Source organism: Eriocheir sinensis, chromosome 18, assembly GCF_024679095.1.
Source record: "Eriocheir sinensis breed Jianghai 21 chromosome 18, ASM2467909v1, whole genome shotgun sequence".
In the NCBI taxonomy this organism is placed as follows: domain Eukaryota; kingdom Metazoa; phylum Arthropoda; class Malacostraca; order Decapoda; family Varunidae; genus Eriocheir; species Eriocheir sinensis.
In genome coordinates this window covers 18,298,822-18,319,665 of record NC_066526.1, presented here as the reverse complement: position 1 = coordinate 18,319,665, position 20,844 = coordinate 18,298,822, and the positions used below count along the sequence as shown (strand labels likewise).

The 20,844-nt window shown below is 40.5% G+C and overlaps 2 protein-coding genes across 4 annotated transcripts in view; both read left to right on the top strand.

The window, feature by feature from the left end:
* Positions 1-10,353, top strand: LOC127000407 (mitochondrial outer membrane protein SLC25A46-like). 3 transcript variants are annotated; one of them, XM_050864107.1, is made up of 11 exons: positions 1-101; positions 1,974-2,270; positions 2,578-2,681; positions 3,069-3,247; positions 3,519-3,721; positions 4,332-4,468; positions 5,370-5,488; positions 6,122-6,263; positions 6,685-6,804; positions 8,985-9,035; positions 10,093-10,241. In XM_050864107.1, exons 2-10 carry the CDS (start codon positions 2,042-2,044, stop codon positions 9,021-9,023), a joined length of 1,272 nt encoding a protein of 423 aa, XP_050720064.1. In that variant the 5' UTR covers positions 1-101; positions 1,974-2,041; the 3' UTR covers positions 9,024-9,035; positions 10,093-10,241. The 3 variants fall into 3 exon arrangements, with proteins under 3 accessions (XP_050720064.1, XP_050720062.1, XP_050720063.1); XM_050864105.1 differs by lacking the exon at positions 8,985-9,035 and having other exon boundaries at positions 10,093-10,353; XM_050864106.1 differs by lacking the exon at positions 8,985-9,035 and having other exon boundaries at positions 19-114; positions 10,093-10,353.
* Positions 10,354-15,320: 4,967 nt separating this feature from the next.
* LOC127000405 (alpha-1,6-mannosyl-glycoprotein 2-beta-N-acetylglucosaminyltransferase-like) overlaps positions 15,321-20,844 on the top strand; it is a 38,995-nt gene continuing 33,471 nt past the window's right edge. Inside the window, exon 1 of the mRNA XM_050864101.1 lies at positions 15,321-15,464. The gene's annotated coding sequence lies outside the window, so the exon portion shown is untranslated. The remainder of the gene's footprint in view (positions 15,465-20,844) is intronic.

Here is a 20,844-nt window from a genome sequence, read left to right as displayed (position 1 = left end):
TGTTTTGAGTACGATAATCTAGCAACGGTGCGAGTCCCGCCGCCGATCAGCTGACGGTGTTTACTTACGTCGTCTGCAGCGTTTTCCTCGAAGCCTCGCTAGTACAGTATTAGGGTAGTGTTTTATTAAGCCACGCAGTCTTTCCTTGGGGCTACTATGTCATTCTTCACTGCCTTACTAGTTATTAAGTGTCGCTGAGTAGAAACAGTCGTAACGCCCTGGCAAAGGCTGAAAGTGGCAACTCAGATTATCATGAATTTATGGGGATTTATTAGTTGCTTGTCTCTCCTTTATAGCTTAACATCACATTGAGCTCACAACTCCATCCATCACACTTACACTCTCCATAATTCAGACCTAGAATCAGTCCGCACACACTAGTATCTTGGTGTTCACCTCTCAATAAACTTGAAATTTAACATTCACATAGACCACATCAGTGCCACAGCCAGCAGAACTCTGGGGTTCCTGAGTTGGAATCTACATAACTGCACACCTGACATTAAACACATAACTTATGACACACTTGTGAGACCAACACTGGAATACTGCTCCACGGTGTTGAATCCTTACACACACAGAAACATTGATAGGGTAGAACAAATCAACACCAAGGCGGCTAGGTTCATTACAAACAATTACACTCAAACGCCTGGAATCACAACACGGATCAAGCAACAGATAAACATGGAACCTCTTCACATATGCAGACAAGCACACAGACGTACACTTATGTACAAGATCACAAACACTCACATTGACATTGATCCACAAACATACCTACACAACGCAAACAGTCAACAGTCAACGTACTCGTAACACACACATCCATAAATACCAAACATATCACACTAACACCGACGCATACAAGCACTCATACTTCCCACGCACCATACATGACTGGAACATCCTCCCTCATCAGATTTTAGACTGCGGTACCTTAGACTCATTCAGAAAACAAGTACACACTCACTGTGTGGTCTGAATATCTATGTAAATCAAGTCCTAGGGCATAGCTTTACTATAATCATAAGCCTGCATCACACCCCTACAGGACATTGATCTCTCCAAAACATTTTGATGTGTTTTTCTCTTGTGCCTGTTGTGTCCAGTTTCAGTACTCATGTTCCAGACACATGTTAATTTTGTAACACTATCTTATGAGCAGCCTTCCTATGGGTCTATATGATATCGGTAATTATCTATAATTACACCCAACTGACTTTGGTGGTTGACACTTTTAATGTGCTAATAACCTCCCCTCTCTGAGCATCCTCTCCCACTTCCATGTGCTAATCTTCACTCCAGTAACCGTTTCTATCGCAAATTACTCATTAGCAAGATTTGTACAACTGATTGTGACGATAGTTTACTATTCATCATGTCAAGGTGGGGTTCCGTTAATTTAAGAGAACGCAGCTTGGCGTGTTGGCGGTGGCCTGCTCTGCCACTTTTTTTGTCATTCTGTTCTCCTAACTTTCATATGTGTTCTGACCATTCCCATTTAGTGATTTTGATTATCCTCATTATGTTGTCTACTTTTATCTGTCCGTTAACCATTAGTCTCAAATAAAATGAGTAAACTTAAAGAACAACCAGTGTTCATGTCTGACTAAATGATACATTGCTTTCTTGGAGAACAGATTATACATCGGTGATATTTTTCTGTGACAAACTCTAACCTTCCCAGCATAACATGACATACCTAGGTTGATAACCTATTGCCACATCAGTAACAGTAGCCAAAGAAAATGATATACAACTAACCAAGCCTACCTGCCTAACCTAATCAGGGATGAACTATTGCCACAGTCTTTTGAGTTCACATATAATTTTTGGGTGCTGTTTGGAGATGAGTAGACACTTCAAAATTCCATTAAATCAAGAGACCCTTTACCTAAACATCACCTCAAAAGAAAGTACACAACAGAATTCAGATTTTTGACATTCCTAACATGTTCCTAATGCTGCAGGTGAGCCAATGTAGCCTAGGATGGAAGCTCAGCTGATGACTTGATGAGCCACAGGAAGGACAAGTAAAATGGCTGGCTTGGACGACTACCAGTTCTTCTCGACACTGAGGGAGAAGGACAACCCATTCTGGCAAAAAAATCCCGACGACAAGGAGCGGATGATGGACCCAATGGACCATTTCCGACGACCCACAGAGTTTCCTGAGAACCTCCTCAACCCCGTTCAGGGAACCCCAAATGCCCCGCCCCCAAAAGCCCCGGTCACAACACCCAGAAGTGACATTGAGAAAGCACACGGTCAGTTATAGGATCAAGGTTTCTTCTGCCTTTGATCATTCCACAGTAGTTACATCACTGACAGCTAATACTGTAGTGTTGATTATGAAAGTTAAGAGTTTGGATCAGTAGGAACCTATTCGTGTTTAATCTTTCTGTTTCCATCCACTTTATGCATCTTTTCATACCTTTCCAGCTGCCTGATGACTTTTTTTTTGCCACATAGTGCAGAGTGAAAGAATGAAATAAAAAGAATAGGTGCAAAATACCAGTTACTTCAAGTAGTGATAAGGTTACCTTAAATATCTTTTCTGTTGTTTCTTTACAGATGTGCAGATGGAGAAGTATGGAGAGTTATCCATCAATATCGTCAGTTTATGTGCGGAGAACTTACTTAGTCACCCATTCATTGTAGTTCGCAGACAGTGTCAGGTGATGGTTTTATAACAGACTAATGAATTATGTGCCTTTTTTTTTCCACAAGTTCATGACGATATTTGTAAAATATTCCAGTAACTTTTCTTTCATGCTCTAAAGTAAAGTGTCACTAAAAAATAAGAGGTTCATATAATTTAGGAACAAAGAATGCTGTCTTTCTTCACCAGTCAGTTACATTCATTATCACTTTAAAATATGAAAATCCTTCCATTATTTCAATTAAAAATAGTCAACTTAATTCTGAGTTGTCATGTATAAACTTTACATGTCATGAAGATGATTGCACTTTCTGCTGAACAGATTTTTCAGTACTCCAACTTTCTGTATACCAGAGAATTCTAATTGGAGATGAATATCTAACTACAACCTCATTTCCTACAGGTAAACATTAATAGCTATCGTTACCACCTCCTGCCCATCACCCTCGTGCCCGCCATAATCCACATCCAGAGCTGCCAGGGCTTCTCGGCATTCTGGAAGGGTCTGGGCTCGGTCCTAACTGTGCGGGGAATAACCCTTGGCTTGGAGGACTGCATCTCAAAGTTCACTCCATGGCCAAAGTGAGTGTAGAAGGCTCTGGGGTCATGGCTAAGCTTTAATGTTACAAATTCATCAGTTGTCCTAAAATTCTGTTTTTGTGCATGCATCTTGTGTGTCCTGCAAGTAAAAGTTAATTGGTGATGCTACAAACAGCTAGGCACTACTATGCTTCTTTATAATTTTCACCTCCTGATGAGCTTACAAATAAACATATGATGAAGATGTCAAGACTGAATGGAGGTGGTGATGGTGATAACAATGCATAAAATTAATATTAACTTCACTTTCCAGGGAAGTCTCACCACACAGTTCCCTCAAGACCATAGGGCAGCACCTCCTCCTTAAGTGCTCGGCCCTGGCCCTCATCACTCCCTTCTACAGCGCCAGCCTGGTGGAGACGGTGCAGAGCGAGATAGCGAGTGAGAAGCCCGGGGTGCTCGACGTCTTCAAGGAGGGGCTGACTCGGCTCCTCTCCTTCACCCAGCCACAGACGGGTGGGTGCTAGGTTATCAAATTTGTTTCTTATTGTGAACATGATCTCTTTAAAGAGTAGACTCTATGGGGATTGAACCTACTTGCAATGGGCATCCAATGGTGTTTATAAGCTTTTTTTTTTTCCCATGTAATTGCTGTCACCCTTGGCCTTTAAACCTTTCAATTTCCACATAGGCAGGCACTTATAAATTCAAACATCATGGGAAAAAATATGCTTTCCCATGATATGCAATATTATTTTGAGCATACTCTAAATTTTGACTGTAGAGATAACCAAACTGAACAATATGTGAGGTTGGTTACATAGAGTAAAAAGTATTTAGTGTGACTGGTCTACAGAGCTGAATATGTACTACAGTCACCAAAATCAGAGTTTTAAGAAGGGGGGGGGGTTCAAAGTTGCTTACTCATAAGAATTTCATGAAATGAGAGGAACTGCACAGGTGCATTTGTTCCAGTCAGACCTTGCCATCAACTCACAACAGTTGTATGAGAAGTAGCAGAATTATGTAAACATGCTTTCCCAGTGTCCAGAGCCATAGAAATTGTCATAATATTTCTGCTCCTCAAACTAATTGTAAGTCATGGTATAGATAATCTTTTCCTCAGGCCGCATGCTGCCCGTGTGGCTTCTCATCGTGCCAACCGTGACGCATGGGGTGCTGCAGTACATCATAGGCAATGCCGTGTCCACACTTACCTCGCAGGCGCTGAGGTATTACCACAGGCAGGACCAGCACAAGCAGGTGGGTGGCTGAGCTCCATTCGTACGGCCAATCCTGAAACAGAAAATGTGTATGTGATGTATAAAGATAAACAAAAGTGTCATTGATAGTAGAAAATAGACTTGCATTGAGAAATTAAATGATGAATTTTATATATAATCATAATTCTGCATGAAAATATTTTGACCTATGGATTCACCTTTATCTCTGATGCCTTGTACTCTCATGAAATTTCCTCCAAGGGGGTGGCCATAGCAGAAGCATCTTCAACTTTCCTTGTTCTGACACTCCCTGTTAGCACATTTAGTCCACTTCTCTGGTAGTCTCTCCCTGACACCCTCTCTCTCAATCCCCCAAACATATTATCTCTTGCAAAGTCATGCTCATCTATGTTCATCAAATGTTCAAACTATCTCAAGAGTACCATGCTTGCTTCAACCATTCAACTACTACACAGTCCACTCCCTTCATTGTTACACCTTTACCAACATTTATCTTCAACTTTCTTCTCTTACATACCCTGTCAAAGTAATCCACAGTCCTCAATGGCATCCTCTAGTTCTCTTCCAACAACACAGTACCGTATATCAGCTGAAAATATGCCAGTCACTAAGAACTGCTCCATACCTCACACTTTCAGCCTACCACCTAAATCCATTACACTGACTTTCATCTCTTATACAACCATCCATGTAATTATTGAACAGCCATAGTGACATAACACATCCTGCATGAATACCCTAACTCTCATTCAGCTCCCTGTTCAGATGAAGAAGCTTTGATTTCTTGAAGTATTTGAGAAGCCTGTCTCCTTGTGGTATTGTATATTTCCATTCTTTTTTTTTAATCTCTCCATCAAGTCTTCTTCAATACATAACTTTGTACTTAGGCTTGAATCAGCTTTATTTTGTTATTCTTGCAGGGAGCCGTGAGCAAAGAGTCTGGCTCGTTCCTTGATGCATCTGTCCGCCTCCAGTCAGCATTTATTGGTCACCTTGCCTCTGACGTGATTCTTTACCCTCTAGAGACCATCCTTCATAGGTCAGGTTCTGTGTTATTTCAAGTGACAGTGTGAGAGTCTGAGTTTGTTGCCACTCAAATTATTTTCAAGAGGATTGCATGGTATGTGGCAAGCATGTCCATGTTCAGAGAGGTGGACCGCCTTGCCTTGCATTGTCTAGTATGCCCTGCATTATCAGGGTTAGAATGTGCAAGAGCATTTAGCCAGAAAATATTTTATTGTGGTAGCTTGCCGCCATTAAGGATTGTTTGCAAGGCTGACACGTACAAGTGTGTATTGAGCCAAAACTAGTACTCATATTTTTGGGTAGCTAGATTTTTTTAATTTATGTCAACTGAATATCTGAAGCAGTTCTTATATTATGTAAATATACTAAGACAGTCTGTCAGCAAATATAAAATAAATAGTATTATAAAATCAGTAACTAAGTCATTTAGGGCTGACACAAGCCAGAACCATTCAATTGTTTGCCAGCACAGTAAGTCAGTCTGTCAGTAAAGGGAGCCATTACTCAGAATAACCAAGAAGTCAAATGAGTATAACAATGTTTAGGTTGTCAGTACAATACCCAGTCCCAATAAAAAGTCAATTAATATAGAGCAATCCAAGTTCATCTATTAGTCAGTCAGCCAACAAGAGAGCTTCTTCCACAGGCTCCACATGCAGGGTACGCGCACAATCATCGACAGCCTGGATGTAGGCTACGAGGTGAAGCCGATTCTCACCCGCTACGAGGGGTTCTTTGACTGCCTCAACACCACAGTACAAGACGAAGGAGTGCTGGGATTATTTAAGGTTCCTACGCCTCATGCATTTTGTTAAGAGGGCTACAAGTTTATTTTTATAAGATCAGTTTCCCATCAACAGTTTCCACCTTTTACTGCAGTGAGAATAGGGTTGATTTGGGTTGACAGTCCCCACTTCAACACTTCTTTCCTTCAAATTTAAAGTTGTATCTCTTGCATATTTAAACTAGAGACAAGCTTGTGTAAGAATTGTTTGAATGATTAGTGGAAAAAGTGTAAGATTTCTTTTCCCTTTCATTAATCTTGTTCTTTTATATGTGGACCATCATCCTGTTAGGCATAAAAGCAGGAGATACTTGATGATAAAGGTAATATTCCCATTCTTACTGAAGGGTGGAATTCTTAACAGCTATCATGCTCTGCTGTACACTTCCCCATAACAAAAGCCTCATCTCTCTGTGCTCCGTCAGGGCTTTGGTTCCCTCTGCATCCAGTATGCCCTGTATGGTGCCGTGCTCAAGTTTGCACAAGTCATCATCCAGGAGGTGACGCTGGCCCTGGTGCCGCCCAAACCCAAGCTCAAGGTGCAGGTCAGTGCCACGCCTCGCTCACTCATCCCACTAACCGCAAAACAAAGTCTTGTCAAACGTCTTATTTTAAGCAATAATATCTGAATGCTTTAAAGATTTTTAGTGCTCATTTATTTAATACTCAATTTCTAAACCCCACTATAGGGTTACATATTATACTATTTAATTTACTAATGTTTAGAAGGATAATAAGTGGTAATAAGTGCTTCAATCTAATAGATACTTTACATGAATTTTCAAAGGATGAACCTTAGCATTCATGAACCTTACTTTTGAGAAGCAGCAGTAAAACAATAAAATTCATGTTCACACACTTCCTTCTTGCAAAGTTGATGCCTGTCATCTCTTTTTCTTTCATATGTTCCTACAGTCAGCCAGTTTCTCTAACTGTCATTCTACCTGTCACCCTTTGCCTCTGACTCTTGAAAACCCTCTTTACAGCTCAACAATATTGTAACCCAACCACATCTGAACCATCTCTACTTTTAGCTTCCTGCTTCCTTTAGTACTGTATCATCCACTCACAAAAGATTATACATTAATGTCATCCCAACTGGGAATCAGATTAAGTAGCCAGATTATCTGGAGATGAATTTTGTCATTTCGATCCCTCTTAGTAAATATTCAAAGCCAATCTAGAGAGACTAAGAGAGAAAAATTTAATTAACTTGCCCACTCGCTGCAGGCAAGTACAGAAACATTTTTATTTGCCTCAGTTTTACAATAGACCCTTGATTATACAGACCCTAACTCTCCAAACTTTGTATTTTACATACAACATTCTATATAATAGAAATTGCAATATACTTAAATTATTTGTTGTAGTTGTTGTTGTTGTTTAAAGATTGCTTCCTCCTTAAAGTGGGGAGCACGGGTCTCTGCAAATTTATGGTGGCCCGTAGCAGGGTGCCGACAGACCGACTCTATTGGCTGACCTCAGCCGAGTCGACTAAGTCAGTCTGTTGATGAGGACTGGAGTAATCGTTTGCTTAACCCCTTCACTCCGGTGACGCCGACGTCGGCATCCGACTGCGTCACTGTATGGAAAGGGTTAGTCCTCTTCTAAACCTCTTAATCCTCTTCCATTTCCTCTTAATCCTCTTCTAAGCCTCTTAAGAGGAAATGGAAGAGGATTAAGAGGAATTTCGAGGAGGCTTGAGAGGTTTAGAAGAGGATTAATCCTCCTCCATTTCCTCTTGACCCTTTCCATACTGTGACACTGACGTCTGCGTCATGGATGGAAAGGGTTAAACACCAACTTAAATTCTTAGTTAGTTTACTCAGTGGCAGCATTGTTTTGTTGTGCCTGGCCATGAACTTGAGGCCAGTGGAATTTTAATCAATATTTCTCCATTTTTAGTGTTACTTAAAATAATTTTTGTAACTAGCGGATGCTTGCAGACCTGGCTTGGGTCAGCAGCAGCATTTGTTGCAGAAAATTTCTGTTGTTACTCAAAACTATTTAATATTTCATTTCTTACTTTATCTGGAAAATTTAAACACCTCTCATTTTATCATACATCCCCTTTCCCCATTAGTATGTGAAGTCAAAGGTCCACTGAATTTTACTTCCTGTGACAAGTAAATTACTCTGCAATTTCATGGCAGTTCAAGTCTCTCAAACATTTTATTATCTACATTCATCTCTTAGTTATTCCCTCACTCTTTGCAACTCGAATTCACTCTCTTTAGTTACCCCTTCCTTAAACCCTCCAATATACTATCTTATTCACTATTTCCTTTCTGCTCTTCACCTCTTATAATCTATGAAACCCCTAAACTCACTTGACTGACAACAGCTTGATTACAGACAATAATATGTGATACACCTTTTCCTGCAAATAATATTCTATTACATAGAAAGTAGCATACGTATAATGTTTCCCTTTAACATTGCACATGTTTCATCACTACCCCAGAGGCTGGATCAGTAGGCCAGCTCTTCTTGCTAGTCTAATGCTGCAGCTTAAGGAGCAACACAGAAAATAGACTAGCAGACTAACCTTTTTGCCGAGTGGTGGTGTTTGAGATAAAATGCTGAAGTTACATTCAGAAGTAGCATGTACTAACCCTTAGTATGTTTGTGTCAATGCTGAAGTGTACTACTTAGAAGGAGCCCACAACTCATAATGCTGTATGTAAGTGATGTCCCTTGTCATAATGCTGCATCTTACACTCAGGAACAGCCTGTTCCCCTGCCTCCGGAACAAGGACAGTAGAGGGCAGCCTAGGTAAATAACAGCAGCCGTCACTTTGCACAAGCATTGCACCTCTTTGTTGCCTTGTGGATGAGGCCTGTTTGGTGTTGGCTTCTCAGCATATTTTGCATACACAGTTCTATTCACACTATACTTTTTCCTCATTGTTTTAACTGTATAATAAGAGTGGTTAATAGTGCAGGGTTCCATGAATTTATGTCTCACAACACACTTGAAAGTTATTTCTCAGTTATTTTTAATTGCTTTTCCCCACCACATGCTCTCTATTCATGTGGTATTACCTTCAAAGTGATGTGACCTCCAGGCTCATAACACACCCAACAGCTTGCGTGTCTCGCTTTCTCTTGTCCAGCTTCATATTCATTATTTTGCTCCAATAATAAGAATTATTTTGAAACACAGATTTTCTAAACCCAGATCTCTTTGCATTACTAGATCTTAGATCTTAGTAGTAGTAAAAACAATAAATACAGTAGCAAATGAAAAGCATGACTAATAGTTTATCAAAGTAATTTTAGGGTTTAGTCTCTTCTGGTTTTCAACATACCTTCTGAATCTGGTGAAGGTCACTTGTGTTGCAGCCTAGAACTCTGTCCTCAGCAAAGTTTTCCCACTGGTTTAGTGTCTGTAGAGGAAGGGAAAACCTGTATGAATATCTGGCTTTCATGACATGAATTACCGTTGTGAACTTTGCATGCAGGTGCTAAAGGTATACTAAAATACTGAAGAACAATGGCTTGATTATTTATTCCATTTCCAAGCTTTGTAAAAATGATTTTGATTCAGCATCCAAGTTAAGTAGTTCCATAATATTGCTGAATCTATCAGTACAAATATGCAAAAACTACTATTTGACCCCACATCAATGAACAAGCTATTTCTTCCTGGTTTCTTTCCCTAAAGTCTTGTGCCTCGGTCCTGCTGGGTATGGAATACCAAGACAAGAAAGAAAATAAAGTGGAGGAGGTAGTAGGGAAGAAAAATGACAGGTAAAGAAAGAAACATTACACCAATTCAACAAACAGACACATCTTTACTAGCCACTGATATCTTCCTCCCCCCCACCCAGGACCCAGTCACACCATTGGCCCCCAGCGCTCCCTACACCCCCATCTCCGCCGTGCATCCTGGAGTAGCCAGCCTCCACTCCTCGCCACTCCACCCCTCACGGCACCAGTATGGAGCCACACCAGGCAACAGAAAGACCCCAGCCTATGGTACACCAGGACGCAGGCCAGATGTTGACCTGCGGGCAGAGCTGGAGAAGCACAAAAGCAGCCTGAACTATGATGACTGATGTGCATGATGATAATTAAAAGAATACTAAGGACTTAATTTTTTTTAGTTTCTTGATGCATATTCTGATTTCTTTTCTTACTTTTACTGAAGATGAGATTTTTGTATTAACAGAATCTGAAGCCCAAATTAGGAGTTTAAAAGAGAGCCTACAGGTGCCACGGTGTGATCAGAAAGAGTTCAAAGGTTCAGATGGTTGGATCAGTTTTGGCTTTGAGGTGTCTTCAAACTCACCTCCTCCATGACTTCTTTCCTCTCACTGTCTGTTTTATCTTCCTGGCACAAGGGTTCTCATTCTATTTGTTAATGAAGAATGGCAAAGGACTCCCCAGACAAGAAAAGCAAAGGCTGCTAGCTTTTAATCACAAATATTTTGCAAATGTTCTTAAAAGTGAAGCTCTTGTAATTATTGCGAGCATTTTAGGCTTGTTAAGTACGAAGTGTGTGTACAGGCATAGTGTTAGTGGACTGTTGATGCTCTTTGGAAGAAAGTTTTAAGTGGATGCACAGAAAAAACTGCCCATTATTTGAAACATTCCCGAAAGACTGAATAAGGGTAGATAAAAGTGTTATATTGAACTGCTAATGAGATTTTACCATTGGAAGCAGTTTGTCTACATACTTTAATCTGACTTAGGAATATTCTGAACACAAAAAAGTTGTATATTCTATTTTACTATGAAAATTTTATCTGCAACTTTAAGTAATTTCTGTAATAATGTATCAGATTATTTTCTTGTCCTTAAAACATACTTTGCCTTCCTTTTCAGATCCTATAGTGTATGTGAATACAAAATTATTTTCTTTTAGTATGTAAATTGTTTTTCTTAACAGGGAAAGTGTATGAAAATAGATGAAGTGTAAGATAAAGTATAATTCTGATAATAGGGTTTCCTTTAACAACCTATATAATGTACTAGCACCTACACAGTCCCACAGATTTACAGACAAGGATGATCAAGTAGCTTATTGAGATGACTTATTTCAGCTTCTTTTCCTACTTGTTCAGTAGTGACAGCCTGCCCAAGCCTGCTCTACGACAGTGATCTGACAACTATTACTGTCTATATGACCAACTTGGCATGAGTGAGTCACTGCCATCCAGCTTGTAATTAATCATAAGTTTTGATATAATGCTTTTTACCATCTAGCGTGCTCTCCCCATTTCTCACTCATTATCTCCTCGTTATCATTGCTCTGGAGCATTCAAGTGCTTCAGGTTATCACTTGCTCTCTCCATTCAATGTGGCTCATGACAAAAATCCTCATTGTTTCTATATTCTTGGACATCCTTATTTCACTTGTTAAATATAGGGAGCTTAAAAGTGATTGACCATGATGTAAAATAAAATAATAATGGGGCAAAATATTTGAACTTTGTGATTCTTGTTGGCCACTGTTTACTGCAGGCTATTGACGGGTTATTGGGGAACATGTCCATGATGACAAGGACAAAAAATAGTGTTAGATTACAGCACAACACAGCCAGAATAACAAAGTGACCAAACTCCTTGAGGGAATTTACCATTGACTTTGTTTCACATGGGTCAAATTATTTTTTATCTTTTTGTTGTGTGGTTGGGGGGGGGGGATTATCTTGGGGTATTTTGTTTACTGGTTTATGAAATTTGTAAAATGGTAAACAAAAATGTACAAATTATTCCGCCCTTCATATGGTGATTCCTCTACAATATCCTCTGTCCCCGGGTCTTGTGTTGCTGTGTTCGTTAAATTGTATTCTTTATGAGTAGAATATAAACAGACAAGAGGCTTAAGTGTACTACTACTTTCCTCTCCATGATGCCAACTAAAAATAAGTGAACACAGAAATTGTTTATGGATCACTTAATACATGGCAAAAAATTATGTATATTATTCAGTCCAATATGATTGATTACTGCACCTACACTAAGTTATATTGATTATGAATAATTACTCGTGTTGCGCTGGTTATAAATAATTACACCTATTTCCAACCCCTTATGAGCGATTGCGTGCACCACACCGTATTGCACTGACAACAACATTGATTGACTCCGCCAGGAATAGCTGCGCAGGAAGTGTTTACAGAAAGTGTTTACCGAGCACAGTCAGCCTGCCTCGGTAGACACCAACTCAACAAAACAATTACTATTATACATCACTTATTGGAGGAGAGTATCGAGACAGCTCTCCTCCCAAAATTGACTTATATTTTAGCCACTTCTGAACTTTTTTTTTTATTTTTTTGTATAGGGAAAGTGTGCAGCGGGTGTGTCTCTCTCTCTCTCTCTCTCTCTCTCTCTCTCTCTCTCTCTCTCTCTCTCTCTCTCTCTCTCTCTCTCTCTCCCTTTTTTGCCCTTGAGCTGCTTCCTTTACTGTAAAAAAAAAAAGATGGACAACAGCGTGACATGACACGATTTACTCTGTGTGTGTGTGTGTGTGTGTGTGTGCGTGTGCGTGTGTGTGTGTTTGTTTGTTCGTGTTTGGTCTCTCAGTAACACTTGGCCTGTATAAACACGAAAACATTGAACCTACATGTGAACGAAGTAAGGTGTGTGTGTGTGTGTGTGTGTGTGTGTGTGTGTTTGTTTGTTTGTTTGTGTTTGGTCTCTCAGTAATAACTCCTCCCTTTTCCTTTGTTGTTTTACTTGCAACAATAAACTATCAATCAATCAATCAATCAACTTGGCCTGTATAAATGCAACACAATGAACCTACATGTGAGCGAGCTAAGGTGTGTGTGTGTGTGTGTGTGTACCCACGGACGGCGTTACACAAATCTCAGTAAATTGTGTTCGATCCTTATTGATGGATTGTTCCGGGAAGACATGCGGCGCTCAAGAAGGTTCCAATCCTACTCCTTTTCCAGCGTTGAATCTCCATAAATAAATAAGTGGAGCGAGAGAGAGAGAGAGAGAGAGAGAGAGAGAGAGAGAGAGAGAGAGCATAGTTTCACTACTATAAATATTTTTGCTAACCAGATTGTGTTGTTTATAATCTCTGGCGTAAAAAAAAAAGTATACGTAAAATAAGAGAAAGTAGACATAGTAGTAGTAGTAGTAGTAGTAGTAGTAGTAGTAGTAGAAATAACAACAAAAACACTCATTGATCTCCTAGTCTCCAATATTGACCCTGACAGCTTAATTTCATACTCTTTTCCTCTCCTTAATATAACACACAGGAAGGATCGAGTTACGTCTAAATATAATATAATCTCCGTAGAGCGGCTTAAGGAGGAGGGCCTATACCTGATATCAAGGGGGAGGGAGGGAGGGAGAGAGGGAGGGGAGGATCGGGGGCACGCAAAGAATTAATTAGAAACCTTCGTGCTGGCCGGAGTCTGTACAAGCAGGACGCATGATAGGAAAATACGCGCCCTGCCTGCTGATGCGTTTTCATAATCTGCACGTGTCCTCTCTCTCTCTCTCTCTCTCTCTCTCTCTCTCTCTCTCTCTCTCTCTCTCTCTCTCTCTCTCTCTCTTCTGTGGTTACAAAATCTTTAATATAAGTAAAGTACAGATGTCTATGTAACGCCTAAGGTCCAATTGCTACTTATTATTGTTTCATTTACGTTTTTTTTTACAGTAAAGGAAGCAGCTCAAGGACTTAAAAGAAAGAGAAAAAAGAGCCCCGCTAATCACTGCCCCTATAAAAGAGTGTAGGCCTACCATAGCTGGGCACGATAACAGAAAACCTTTTTCCCTATAACCGATAACTGATAATGGAAAACCTTATCGGTGATAACCGATTTTCGTTAACTGGAGACAAATATAGGCGATAACCGATACCCGATATATATTTAAATTAGTAGCGGATGGCCGATAACCCGACTTTGTTATCAGAGATAAAGTATCGCGATACCTTATCACGTTAACCCCCAGCTATGCGCGATACCTTATCGCGTTAACGCCCAGCTATGAGGCCTACTATGGACGAGTGGGCAAAAGAGAGGTCAATGTCGGGTGTTAGCTTTAGTTTTGTCTATCTATTTCCTTATCCATTTTTATCCAGGCCGTCGCGAAATCTTAAATGTAAATAATATGCTGATGTCTATATAACGTCTACGGTTCGACTCCTATTTATTATGTTTTATCCACCGTGGTAGTTGAAGTTCTGTCGATATATCTCTTTACCTACTTTTATTCAGGCCGTCGCGAAATCTTAAATACAAATAATATGCTGGTGTCTATATAACGTCTACGGTTCGATTCCTATTTATTATGTTTTCTCCACCGCGGCTGTTGAAATTTGTCGATATACCTCTTCACCTACTTTCATCCAGGCCGTCGCTCTCTCCTATGTCCATCTTAGAATCGTGATGTGAATGTTGGTTCCCTCTAAGCTTATCGACAACCCTGATAACAGTCTTGTAATCCTCTTAGAACGATTTTGTTTTAGCGAGGGAGAGAAAGACAATCATGGGACAGCACGGGGAGATGAGGGCGGGAGAGAGAGGGAGATAAAGAAGGAGGATGGGAAGGGAAGGGAAAAGTGGGGAGGGTGCATGGAAGGGCAGGGAGAGGGAGATAAAAAGGGGGAAGAGAAGGGTGAGAGAGGTGCATGGAAGGGCAGGGAGAGGGAGATAAAAAGGGGGAAGGGAAGGGTGGGAGAGGTGCATGGAAGGGCGGGGGAGAGGGAGATAAAGAAGGGGGAAGGGAAAGGTGGGAGAGGTGCATGGAAGGGCGGGGTAGAGGGAGATAAAGAAGGGGAAGGGAAGGGTGGGAAGGATGGACATGGAAGGGCAGGGAGAGGGAGATAAAGAAGGGGGAAGGGAAAGGTGGGAGAGGTGCATGGAAGGGCGGGGTAGAGGGAGATAAAGAAGGGGGAAGGGAAAGGTGGGAGAGCTGCATGGAAGGGCGGGGTAGAGGGAGATGAAGAAGGGGGAAGGGAAGGGTGGGGAAGGTGCATGGAAGGGCGGGGGAGAGAGCGATAAAGAAGGGGGAAGGGAAGGGTGGGAGAGGTGCATGGAAGGACGGGAGGGAGGCGGCGGGAGGTAGAAGGTAAGCTTGTGAGGTGAGATGCTTGTCAGTGTGTGTGTGGCTGTCGTGGTGTGCGGGCGCGCCACAGCAGGGCCAGACAGGTGATCACAGGTGTAGCTCGCGCGTGGCACCATACAAGGACAATACAAGAGAACCAGTGACACGATTACAGGAGAGATAACGAGTATGGAATCTTTAAGTTGCTTTTTAATTATTTACCTGTTATTTCAGCTGATTGGAAAGGCTCAGGGAGAAATACCCACTCCGGAATACTTAAGCGAAGTCTGCGGATTTGTTTTCAGTTTCCCCTCGCGAACGCACCGGCTAAGGAGTCTTCTTTTATTCACTTTTTATTGTTTATCTACGTTATTTCAGCTGATGGGAAAGGCACGGTGAGAAATACCCACTCCGGAATATTTAAGCGAAGTCTGCGGATTTGTTTTCAGTTTCCCCTCGCGAACTATGGCTATGGAAAGGCTATGGAAACTTCGTGTACTTACTTCTCTTTTATTATTTGTCTATGTCGCTTTAGGCTAGTGGGAAAAGTACAGGGATGAATATACGCACACCAGAATAGGCGAGCGGTGTCCGGATCTGTTTTCACTTTCCCTTGGCGAACGCACCAGCTCATTCCAGATAAGAGAGGCTTGGTCAGGTAGGTCTTGCATCACTAGTGTGTGGAACAGTTATATACCAGGCCACCGACACGATTACAGCTAGGGTACAGTACCGCTCGATCGTCCCTCTTATAGCTGGAACAATCATGACCATATCCTTAAACCTATCCTCATCTTAGTACACACATTCGACAAGGCTTTCCTATAGAGGTCATGGTGGACATTTCCGTGCGTACTTTTGTGATGAAGCTGCTGTACTATGAACGTGGAAAACACTCACAAGAACCCGGTTAATCTCCTTTTTGACCTTTGATAGTAGATGATGTGAGAGGCGGACCCGTATATATATATAGGAATATTGACCTTCCTCTCCCGCTTAAAGATAAACAAGTAGGTATGCGAATGAATAAATGAATGGGTTGCTTTTAACATGTTTGAGGGTTGTTTTGCATAAGCCTTCAGGAGGTGAAATATCGACTATTCCTCTTCAGATAAAAACACATTGGGTCGTATTTTAAAACATTTCGTGGCCCAAGTTCACATATTTGATAAGGCTTTCGTATGACTTGAGGGCATTTCCAGGAGTAGTTTTACGACCCTGGTGATAGTTTGACCATTCCTCAGTAGCATGATCCTAAAAAAAAACACTCATTAGAACCCGATTGATCCCTTCTTTGACCTTTAGAAATAGCTGATATGAGAAGCAAAAGTGTCTTATATTATCGGCCACTGGGAGTAAGGTAATCTAAAAGCACTCCAAAATTTATACCCATAAGTCACACTGTACTAGGCATGGCAGCGACGAGTGAGTCCGCGCGCGTCCGCCATGCAGTAACCCGAGCCCGGAATCTACGTCAACATGCGCGACGTGACGGAGCCGGCCACGTGTATGAGCGCCTAAAGAACGACTTCCCGCATGTGTTTAGCCCCCGTCACCCCGGCAGTGTTTCCTTTCCTTATGCGTCGAGTGTCGAACTCCACACTGCGAGGCGACGCGAGCATGACAGACAGCCGAGACTCAAGGTCACTCCACGCCGCCCCGCGCTTGTGTTGAATACCTTATAGTTTCGTGTATAGGTTAATCTCTGGCAAACGTCGTATCCACTGTGGCTCCCTATGAAGAATTACACTGAGGGATGATTTAAACCTTTCAGAAAAAAAATAATTTAACCTATCCTTATAAAAAAGTTCGAAATACCGAACCATGCAAATAACAGTTAGAATGTGTACGTTAATAGTAGTATATACTGAATGTTAGCTAATTTGCATACTTTACCTTTCCAATCAGTATTCTTCTCAAAAAATAAATCTACACTGAAAAATTACTGAGCCAAGGTAACCGAAGGAAAATACAGCCAACATAATTAAGTTTACATAATTATGACACTTTATATTGGCATTTCATTTATACCACACCACAATTTTTCAGAGTCCCACTTATGGTTAATTATATTTTTATCCCGCTATGAGTACTAAATGGATGAGTGCGTACGAGTTGGTAAATATACGCTACAGGGACCGGGGGGCGTAATGACTACTGCATGGCACCTGCGAACTGCATGAACACCCTCACTCGCATCACGTGACCCGGAAATATCATAAACGTGATCTAAAAACCCTGATGAATGAATGCACAAAACATGCGGGTGTCGTGCGGCGAGTGTGTCAGGTGGCAATATTCTGTACGATGACCCGGGATGATAAAAAGAAAATAACAACTGACAGTCTTTTAGCGTGCACTGAGCCTTAAGTACTGCTGACCTAGATTCGGTACCTCTTTTTTCACTATCTATCTTTTTTATTGCTTCTTGAGTGGGATGGCAAGCACTTCCTTTCTCTATTAATGTATCTTCTTTCAACAATGACCCGCGGACGGAAAAAAGAAGTACTGAAACCCCTTAGCGTGCACCGAGTCTTTGATATTGCTTTAGTATCTCGTTTTTACTATCCCTGTAATTTTTTTCTACATTCCTGCTTGGTTGGGATGACAAAAAACTTCCTCTCTCTGTTCCGGCATTTTCCTTCAACAATGTAAGGAATCTATTGCTGTATTTTCCTTCAACAATGTAAGGAATCTATTGCTGTATTTTCCTTCAACAATGTAAGGAATCTATTGCTGTATTTTCCTTCAACAATGTAAGGAATCTATCGCTGTATTTTCCTTCAACATTGTAAGGAATCTATTGCTGTATTTTCCTTCAACAATGTAAAGAATCTATCGCTGTATTTTCCTTCAACAATGTAAGGAATCTATTGTTGTATTTTCCTTCAACAATGTAAGGAATATATTGCTGTATTTTCCTTCAACAATGTAAGGAATCTATTGCTGTATTTTCCTTCAACAATGTAAAGAATTCGTTGCTGTATTTTCCTTCAACAATGTAAGGAATCTATTGTTGTATTTTCCTTCAACAATGTAAGGAATCTATTGCTGTATTTTCCTTCAACAATGTAAGGAATCTATTGCTGTATTTTCCTTCAACAATGTAAAGAATCTATTGCTGTATTTTCCTTCAACAATGTAAGGAATCTATTGCTGTATTTTCCTTCAACAATGTAAGGAATCTATTGCTGTATTTTCCTTCAACAATGTAAGGAATCTATTGCTGTATTTTCCTTCAACAATGTAAAGAATCTATTGCTGTATTTTCCTTCAACAATGTAAGGAATCTATTGCTGTATTTTCCTTCAACAATGTAAGGAATCTATTGCTGTATTTTCCTTCAACAATGTAAAGAATTCGTTGCTGTATTTTCCTTCAACAATGTAAGGAATCTATTGCTGTATTTTCCTTCAACAATGTAAGGAATCTATTGCTGTATTTTCCTTCAACAATGTAAGGAATCTATTGCTGTATTTTCCTTCAACAATGTAAGGAATCTATTGCTGTATTTTCCTTCAACAATGTAAGGAATCTATTGCTGTATTTTCCTTCAACAATGTAAGGAATCTATTGCTGTATTTTCCTTTCAACAATGTAAGGAATCTATTGCTGTATTTTCCTTCAACAATGTAAAGAATTCGTTGCTGTATTTTCCTTCAACAATGTAAGGAATCTATTGTTGTATTTTCCTTTCAACAATGTAAAGAATTCGTTGCTGTATTTTCCTTCAACAACGTGAAATAATCTATTGCTGTATTTCCTTTCAACAATGTAAAGAATTTGTTGCTGTATTTTCTTTCAACAACGTGAAATAATCTATCGCTGTATTTCCTTTCAACAATGTAAAGAATTTGTTGCTGTATTTTCTTTCAACAAGGTATAAGAATCTAGTGCTGCATTTTATTTTGACAACGTAAAGAATCTATTGCCTTTTGTTCTCTCAACTTTAAAAAAAACTAAACACTCTGGGAATGGTAATTAGCGGGCTTTTTTTTTTTTTTATCTCTACACTCTTAGTTGCCCTTGAGCGTCTTCTTTGTTGTAAAAAAAAAAAAACTATCATAATTCAGCGTGATAAGCGGCAATACATGTGCTGGAGGGGAAAAATGTACTGGGGGGGAGTAGGATGACTAACGCGAACGGTCTCTATCTAAGCTTCCGTGTTCTACCTTTAATTTTTTTTATAGCAAGGGAGGCAGCTCAGTGGCAAAAAACAAACAAACAACAACAACCAAAAAAAAAGCCCGCTAGATGCTGATCCGAACAGAAGCAAAAAGGAGAGGCCGGAACACACTCACTTGTCACCACAACACACCAACACTAACAATTACACTTCATTCACTTCCCTTACCTGCACACCCGGCTGCCCCGTCCCCCCAACAGCCAACACAAATATGCGTGTTATGCACCTGAAAAGTGACCTGCGCATTATTGTCCAGATCCAGGTCCAGAAGAGGGACAATTTTCGGGTGGAGAGGTGTCTTGATATTCTCTATTTACTTCATTTTTTCCCTCTCTCAATGTGCAGACCCATAACACCGGGGGGCCAATATATCCAGAAAGCTGCGGGGGGTCAGTTAGTGGCGCGGACTAATTTTGTTTATAGTGACTCCGTGATCCCTATTTCTGCTTTGCTCATGCTGTCCCTTCATCCCCCCTCCCCTCAGCAACGTTGCCAGACTGTCGTACTCAGCCGATTATATTTACCGACTTCTTAACCCTAAACTGTCTTCTGGGCTCCAATAACGAAAAAATAAGAGTTAGATCCTGATGTTTTTTGGCAATAGTTCGCGTCAGAAACCAGTAAATACTATGCTCTGAGTACGACAATCTGGTAATGGTGCCCCTCGGTGCTCCCCTTGATATAACTCACAGAAGGTTAGGCTAATGGAACGATGATACTGTAAACTCGGTATATAGGTTGGTAAAAAAATAGTATCTCCGACTATCTCGATATATGGGGTGTTATATAACTTCACACTTTTTGTTATCACGGCTTGCTCGGCTCCAGGGGGACAGATAAGGACGCTGAAGAGAATACAGTTGGGGTAACGTACACTGAAGGGAGATAAACACATAAAAAGTCTTATTCAAGCATTTGTTCTTTCTCTTTTCCCTTTCTTCCTTTACCTCTTCTCTCTCCTTTCTTTCCTTATTTTCTCTCTCAATATCTTTTACTCCTCTCCTTTTCCTTCCTTACCAACTCCTTCCTTTCTTTTCTCTATCAATATCTTTTACTCCTCTTCTTTTCCTTCCTTACCAACTCCTTCCTTTCTTCCTTTCTTTTCTCTATCAATATCTTTTACTCCTCTCCTTTTCCTTCCTTACCAACTCCTTCCTTTCTTCCTTTCTTTTCTCTATCAATATCTTTTACTCCTCTCCTTTTCCTTCCTTACCAACTCCTTCCTTTCTTTTCTCTATCAATATCTTTTACTCCTCTTCTTTTCTTTCCTTACCAACTTCTTCCTTTCTTCCTTTCTTTTCTCTCTCAATATCTTTTACTCCTCTGCTTTTCCTTCCTTACCAACTCCTTCCTTTCCTCCTTCTCTTTCGTTCTCCTTCTC